This window comes from Barbus barbus (assembly GCF_936440315.1).
Source record: "Barbus barbus genome assembly, chromosome: 44".
Classification (NCBI taxonomy): Eukaryota; Metazoa; Chordata; class Actinopteri; order Cypriniformes; family Cyprinidae; genus Barbus; species Barbus barbus.
In genome coordinates, this window is record NC_136722.1 from 17,192,498 (window position 1) to 17,200,847 (window position 8,350).

General features: G+C 39.6%; 1 protein-coding gene across 1 annotated transcript; it reads right to left on the reverse strand.

Moving 5' to 3' along the window:
• Window positions 1–1,255: 1,255 nt before the first annotated feature.
• On the reverse strand, window positions 1,256–2,576 carry crhb (corticotropin releasing hormone b). Its single transcript, XM_079407144.1, has 2 exons — window positions 2,498–2,576; window positions 1,256–2,184 (listed from the first exon to the last, which is right to left on the reverse strand). Exon 2 carries the CDS (start codon window positions 2,160–2,162, stop codon window positions 1,674–1,676), a length of 489 nt encoding a protein of 162 aa, XP_079263270.1. The 5' UTR covers window positions 2,163–2,184; window positions 2,498–2,576; the 3' UTR covers window positions 1,256–1,673.
• Between the last annotated feature and the right edge of the window lie 5,774 nt (window positions 2,577–8,350).

Sequence of the window (8,350 nt, forward strand, 5' to 3'; positions counted from 1 at the left end):
AATCATTTGTAACAGATTTAATTCAAATCAACATCTAGTTCAGTTCCAAAAGCATTGGTGTATCACATATACAGCAGATGCCTAATCTACATGAAGAAACATCCGTGGAAGTAATCGCCTTGTCTCTTTGCTCATAGGATTGTCTTCCCCTGGTCTTATAGGCGAAGAGTAAACAAGTGTTGTTCGCACATCTCGGTGGTCGAGCTGAAATAACGATGCCAGGACATCGCGTAATCCATATATTCTGGCCCAGTGGAGGGTGATCAGTGACAGGATGTGCTTCTGTTGCTGGCTTCACACAGAGAACGGCTACAACCAACTTAATAAGGTCCAGGGAGCACAACCCCAAAACAACACTCAGATCACCATGTGTGATTTCCACCTTTTGCAATGAATGAATCCTAGTGAAAGTGACGTGCATTCTGTGGTGCAGCGTAAAAAACCTAAGGTTGAAATGTTCTGAGTGCCTTGTTAGTTCACATTTGAGTTATTGATTGGATTTGGATGTGCTTCAGCCGTTCACTTTAGGACATGGTTCAGTGAAACTACACCTAAGATCTCCAGTTGCTGTAGAATGAGTCACCACTCATCAGTTATTTGGTTTGGTGTGAAACGTTTCAGTCAGCACCAGTGTTTATACTGAATTTGATAATCAGTTGCCTTTGTCATAATGGTCATGTCTACTGAAGGTTTTTTTTTTTTTTTCAACACTAACATTTTGTTCAATGAATGTGAATTACCTTTTCAAAGACATGCGGCCAAGTCCAGGAAAAATTCTTTTTTGATCTATTTTTTTGAAAAAGTACATTAGTGTCATTGAGCGTCAGCAAGTATATTGATTTAATGATTCAGTGTATATGTGCAATATACTCAGAGGTACCTTGTGTTCATGACTTGTTTTTAGCTCGTTTTTAGGTTCCATTTTTTTGAAGGTAGGTGGTAAAAATTACCTTCTTGTAATATAAGATCATGTTTACCCTTTTAATTGTAATTAATAAATTATAGAGTAAATATTTTATATAAAGAATTGTTCTACCCCTGGTTAAACCACTCAGGAACAAGATGCCTTATCTGTCAATCATCTCTGGATGACCCTCATTTATTGATCCTTAAAGTTATATGTTTGTGTTCATATTGAAAACATGTTAATGCATTGATAAATACAATTGTTTACATAATGACTGTAAAATATAAGTTGAGGTATTTTAATTAGTCACTTATTCATGTCAATAATCTAGACAAGAGGTGTCAATCTGGCTTTCAAAGTTTTATTGAAAAATATAAATATAAGACATTCTCTTGCACAACAAAAATTAATGGTTGCTCATTAGTTTATTAACAAACTTAAACAATGTACTGTATGTTACAATGAAACTCAAGTCTGTCAGATAAAATAATACAGTACTCGAAAATATTGTCTTTTTTAAAGAAACTCAAACGTTTTCTTCATCTACAGTTCTGAATGATCACTTATACAATAACATTGATGGAGAGTGATGGCAGTTTTGCGTTTCATATACACCTACTGTACTCTATTCGCCTTCATTGAAATATCTACAAATAAATAAGTCACCGGTATAAATAGATCATGATGGAAAAGCAGCACTATGGTACAGAATATTCATGTTTGTGCTAAATGTAAAAATATCTTTGGCTGATGGGTTTGCTCGTGGTTACTTCCCGAATATTTCCATCATTTTGCGGTTGCTGTGAGCTTGCTGGGCCATTTGTTCGGCTCTGGCCATCTCCATTACTTCTCGTAGCAGATGAAAGGTCAGATCCAGGGAAATCGGCGGCTCCTCCGACCTGCGCTCTCTCTCCACTGAGTCGAGCGCCCGGAGCGCGTAATTGTCATCCAAGCGGCCGATGTTTCCAACTTTCCCCTCCAACAGACGCTGCGTTAACTGGAGCTGCAGTGCTCTTTTGGAATACTGGGATGTCTCGGGGAAGCTGTCGGCTGGGGATCGGGGAGAATTCTGGTTTCTGTTACCGAGCCGGATGAAGTACTCCTCCCCTAAGCGTGCCAAAACCGGCGAGGACTGTCGCTCTCCATCGGGATCCGTGGCTGGCTGGTTGAAGCTGTTTTCGATGGCTCTACATTCATACGGTGGTGGAAAGGCAACGAGCAGAGCCACGGTGGTGACGAGAAAAGTGAGCTTCATGTCAAAAAGTGGCGAGGAGAATCTGCGGGAGAAGTGAGTCAATTATGCGCACGATTTCAACTTCTCAGCAACTGTTTTGCGCACTCTGGGACCAAGCTCAAATCTTGACAGATGCAATTTGTTTAAAGCGCCCTTTACTGCACAAGTTTACTTGTGCATTTACGTGCGCTTTAAAGTTGGAGAGCTCGGTGCCTCATTGTGCGCAAAACACGAGGACGCATCCACAGCAATACAACTTAACTAGAATAAAGATTACCAGTGTAAAATGGTATTACCTAACGTTTACTAGGCTAACTCAATATCAGCTGTCTTATTCCATATAAGATGTTGCGTACCTGTGCGTAATTGGTATATCTTTGGATGGTTTTCTAACTTTGCGAGGAGCGTCTGTCTTCAAGTTATTACTTTTAGGACTTCTTCAAAGGAAGGCTGGAGTTTGCATTTATATAGGCACGGTCAGCGACAAGTGTCACGCATTTAGTAGCTTGCGTCTGCGCAGAGGGGAGAGAGAGTTGACTTGAATGAACGTAAGTGAACAGTGAGTCATCGAGGTGTGTGTGTGCGTCCTTGAGTGTGTATGTGTGTGAAAGAAGATGCATATAAAACCAGGGGTATTTTAGGATCCTCTATATTGATCTTCTCCCATCCTTTTGGAATATTTAGAACACTAATATTTGACAACATGAAACTAATTATACGAAGCTCCATAATACCGGTTTGAAACCCCTCAGGAAGTCAAAACAAAAGTTTAGGGAAAGGGTCTTAAAAGTACATATTTTATTAAAAGTTCCATAAAAGTAAACAGACGTTCGCGAACAGCTCCCATTCAACTGAAGATGTAACCATTGCAACTCGAGCGCTTCCCTGGTTCCCGTTAAGATCGCCATGGGATTATATACGTCGACAAAGCATGAGTATTACAATTTATTACTTTTTATAGATTTACATATCAGAAATATATTACTTAACACTGTAGTGTTTGGTTTAAATTGTCATTCAGACGGTTAGCCGAGGGAGCCAAATTACGCGACAAACGTCAACTGACAAAATGACACTCAATTAAAATTACTGACAGAAAAAAGTAAAAGCCCTTGAATTTATTAAATAATTCTTACACTGACTCAATTCAAATTATACAACTTTATACTTTTTCTGTCATAAATCTATATTCTTAAGTGTTTTGGCATTTCACTGACTGAGTTTGAATATTTGCATTCTTGATCTTTGCATAATTGCATATTATTCATCTCTAATGACCAAAGAGATGCATTTTTAAGTGGTGTGACTGCAATAATCAATCCCTTGGTCACATTCCAGGTCGTTCCCTCCATAAAATCTATCAAATACGTCACACTAAAGCGCAGATTGTTCAGTTGTTGCAGCCACAGGCACACAGGCGTGGTGAACTTCGGGTGATGTTCTAGCGGGTGTCACTTATCCAGACAGCACAGACAGAGCTTTGGGTCCCGGTGATTACAGATGCACAGCGGCAGGACCACGTCATTCTCGCAGTCACTGCTGTCAAGTGCTGTCCTCCCCCCTCGCTCTGCTCTGGCCATGAGGGAGGCTGGGAGATGGAACACTTGGCTCGAGCCCCTTTACACATGCTTTCAGAATGCCAATCAGACAGCGTCCCAATCAGCTTCTAGACAATACATGCTAACAAGTGTAAATAAATAGAGGTTACATCTTTCCCAAAAGGTTTGAATGGAAATTCCATGTTGTGCTTTGTCCTTTCATCCAGTCATGTGGGTTTTCATAAAAAAAAAAAAAAAAGTGAATTGGTTTTAAAAAATTTTACCATGCAAAAATAAGAATTATTAGGCACTTTCAATGAATAGGATACAAAACAAGGTTTGAAAATACTTTGTTTCTCAACAAAATAAATTGTTGTTGTCTGAGATCAGAATCAGAATCCGAATCAGAATGAGCTTTATTGCCAGGTATGTTTGCACATACGTGAAATTTGTTTTAGTGACAGTAGCTCCACAGTGCGACAAAATGACAGCAACAGGACAGGACCAATTTAATAAAAAAATTAAAAATAAATAAAATAAATAATGTACAAATATACAAAAATGGACAAAGTGCCAAATAGCACAAACACAATATACAAAATAGATAATTCGGTATGTACAGGTATGTTAGGTGCAAATTTGAAATGTAATAAGTATGTGTGTAAAATAAAATAAAAAGTATGATAGTGTTGTGTGTTTCATGTTTATTGTTAAGAGTTCAAGTGTTCATGAGATGGATTGCCTGAGAGAAGAAACTCTTTCTGTGTCTGGTTGTTCTGGTTCACGACGGCGACAGCTCAAAGAGGGAGTGTGCTGGGTGTGAGGGGTCCAGAGTGATTATACCAGCCCTTTTGCTCACTCTGGATGAGTACAGTTCTTGGAGAGTGGGGAGGGTTGTACCAATGATTCGCTCAGCAGTCCGGACTACCCTCCGTAGTCTTCTGAGGTCAGATTTGTGGAACCAGACAGTTATTGAAGTGGAGAGGATGGATTCAATGATGGCAGAGTAGAACTGTTTCAGCAAGTCCTGTGGTAGGTTGAACTTCCTCAGCTGGCGAAGAAAGTACAACCTCTGCTGGGCCTTTTTCACAATAGAGTTAGTGTGAATGTCCCACTTCAGGTCCTGAGAAATTGTGGTGCCCAGGAACCTGAATGACTCCACTGCAGTCACAATGCTGTTCATGATGGTGAGTGGGGGGAGAGTAGGGGGGTTTCTCCTGAAGTCCACAATCATCTCCACAGTTTTGAGCGTGTTGAGCTCCAGGTTGTTAAGACTGCACCAGACAGACAGCTCCTTAACCTCCTGTCTGTAAGCAGACTCATCACCGTCCTGAATGAGGCCAATCAGTGTGGTGTCGTCTGCATACTTCAGGAGCTTGACAAAGGGGTCTTTAGATGTGCAGTCGTTGGTGTAGAGGGAGAAGAGCAGTGGGGAGAGAACACAGCCCTGAGGAGCTCCAGTGCTGATGGTGCAGGTGTTGGATGAGAATTTTCCCAGCCTCACTAGCTGCTGCCTGTCTGTCAGGAAGCTGTTGATCCACTGACAGACGGAGGTGGGCACGGAAAGCTGAGTTAGTTTGGGCAGGAGGAGGTCTGGAATGATAGTGTTAAAGGCTGAGCTGAAGTCCACAAACAGGATCCTCACATAAATCCCTGGTCTGTCTAGGTGTTGCAGTGTGTAATGCAGTCCCATGTTGACTGCATCATCCACAGACCTTTTTGCTCTGTAGGCAAACTGCAGGGGGTCCAGTAAAGGTCCAGTGATGTCCTTTAGATAAGCCAAAACCAGTTTTTCAAATGACTTCATGACCACAGATGTCAGAGCCACAGGTCTGTAGTCGTTAAGTCCTATAATCTTGGGTTTCTTTGGGATGGGGATTATGGTGGAGCGTTTGAAGCATGAGGGGACTTCACACAGCTCCAGTGATCTGTTGAAGATCTGTGTGAAGATGGGGGCCAGCTGGTCAACACAGGATTTCAGACAGGCTGGTGTCACACCGTCTGAGCCTGGTGCCTTCCTTCTCTTGTTCTTTTTGAAGACCTGGCGCACGTCATCTTCTCTTATCTGCAGTTCAGGTGTGGGGGAGAGGGGGATTGCAGGAGGTGTGAATGGTGTTTTTTCAAACCTGCAGTAGAACTCATTCAGATCGTCTGCCAGTTGTTGATTCTCCACAGTGCTGGGGGATTGTGTCTTGTAATTGGTAATGTCTTTCAGACCTTTCTAGACTGAAGAGAATTGGATCCTTAAATTATCGGAATAATTCCTCTTTGCCACTCTGATCTCCTTTCCCAGTGTATATTTGGCCTGTTTATACAAGACTCTGTCCCCATTCCTGTAAGCATCTTCTTTTGCCTGACGGAGCTGTCTGAGTTTTGCAGTGAACCACGGTTTGTCGTTGTTATAAGTTAGATGAGTCCTGGTAGGAATGCACATATCCTCACAGAAACTGATATATGATGTTGCAGTCTCTGTGAGCTCGAGCTGCTCATCAGCAGCTTCAAAAACACTCCAATCAGTATGATCGAGACAGGCTTGTAAAACCCGCTCTGTCTCATTAGTCCATCTCTTTACAGTCCTTAATACAGGTTTAACAGATTTAAGTTTCTGCCTGTAGGTCGGAATAAGATGAACCAAACAGTGATCAGAGAGTCCTAAAGCTGCTCGTGGAACCGAGTGATATGCGTCCTTTATCGCTGTGTAACAGTGGTCCAATATATTACTGTCTCTGGTGAGACATGTAACATGCTGTCTGTATTTTGGCAGTTCGCGGGGGAGATTTGCTTTATTAAAGTCCCCGAGAATTATTAAAACAGAGTCCGGGTGTTGTCTTCTTTAACACTGTTACATCTGTACACCACCTCTCATTGATGTAGAAGCATGTCCTGCCGCCGCGTGATTTCCCCGTTGATTCCGCGTTGCGATCTGCTCTGATCAGTGTGAAATTAGGCAGATGTAAGGCGCTGCCTGGAATGGTGTCGTTCAGCCATGTTTCTGTGAAACACAGAGCAGCAGAGTTTGAAAAGTCCTTGTTAAACCGGGAAAGCAGAAGGAGTTCGTCCGTTTTGTTTGGTAGAGAGCGGAGATTAGCCAGATGGATGCTAGGCAACGGCATTCAAAATCCATGCTGTCTGAGCTTCACGAGCGTGTCGGCTCTCTTCCCCCGTCGGCGCGTCCTGAAGCGTCTAAACAGCGCCGCAGCTCCGCCGACTACTATGTTCAGCAAAACATCCGAATAATTGAAAACCGGAAGCAGTTCTTCGTTGGTGAAACTGATCGTGATAGACAAACAAAAAACAGGAAAAACTAACAAAAACACTAAAACAACTGGAGAGCCAAGCACAATGGCTGCCATCTTGATCTTGCTGTCAATCTCACTTTAAAAATAATGATTCTTTGATGTTGTAAATAAGATAGTTAGAGTATTCAAGTGAATTTTCAATGAACATTTTTCAAAGTAAATCCTGTACCATATTTGTAGTCTATGAACTTATGTTTTATTATTTTTATATAAAGTAAAATACTACAATTAATTGAATATCAATTCAACATATTAGGTCAAAATTTCTTTGTGAGTATTTGTGAAATATTTTAGTATTTTTTGTGATAAATTGTTTAAAATGAAAATAATTATTTTGCTTTTATATATAAAATAGTAGACCATAAAACAGCTCATACACTGAAAAAAAGCAGTGTAAGATTTACTTTGAAACAATTTTCACTCAGAAATTATTACTTACTTACTTTTGTCATTTAGCAGACGCTTTTGTCCAAAGCGACTTACAAATAAGAAAAAGTAACTAAAACTAAAAGTTACAACTCTATAAATACTATATACCCACATATTTAAGAAAATAAAGAAGTTAAATAAAATTGACGCATTCATATAACAACATTTCAATACTATACTTCTATCCCTTGTCCCTGCCCGGTGGAGTCGCACGGTATTAGATCACAAATCGCAAAGAAATTTTGACCTAATATGTTGAACTGCATTCAATTCATTGTAGTATTTTACTTTATATAAAAAGAATAGAACAGAAACAGCTCTGAAAAAAAATTAGAACTTTAAGATTTACGCAATTTTATAAATAAACAATAAAAAAACGCAATTTAATTAATAGTAAAATTCCATCAAATTGAATTGAATAATCCTTACACATTTGAATTGAATAATTGAACAATCCTTACTCAATTAAAATACATAAGGATTATTCAATTCCATTTGATGGATTTTTACTATGAATTAAATTGCATAAATTAAAAAAGGCTTAATTTGTTTTTGAATGTACACAGTTTTTTCAGTATATGAACTGTTTTATATTTTATTATTTTATATAAAATAAAGTATTACAATGAATGAAAATTCAATAAATAAGGTCAAAATTAGGACATTGTTGTGCTATTATAATTATTGGATACAATCATAAAATCAAGAAATATGGAGAGGCCAAAGGAGGGATACAGACTTTTGATGAGTTTTGAACTAGCTAACATTTCATGGTTATCTAACATTTCCAGTTCTTACAATAAAAGCATGGAATTTGTGCCTGTAACGCTTTTTTTTTTTAAAGTCATGGGGCACCAATTTGCACCCTATTTGTGGAAAGTGCCATTACATTTATGATATGTGGGATGGGGAAGGCTCAGGGGAAAAAGGCTGACGGTTAACA

What these genes read in the sequence shown, in the direction of transcription:
- crhb (XM_079407144.1), bottom strand. Translation starts at nt 2,162, where the DNA reads ATGAAGCTCACTTTTCTCGTCACCACCGTGGCTCTGCTCGTTGCCTTT.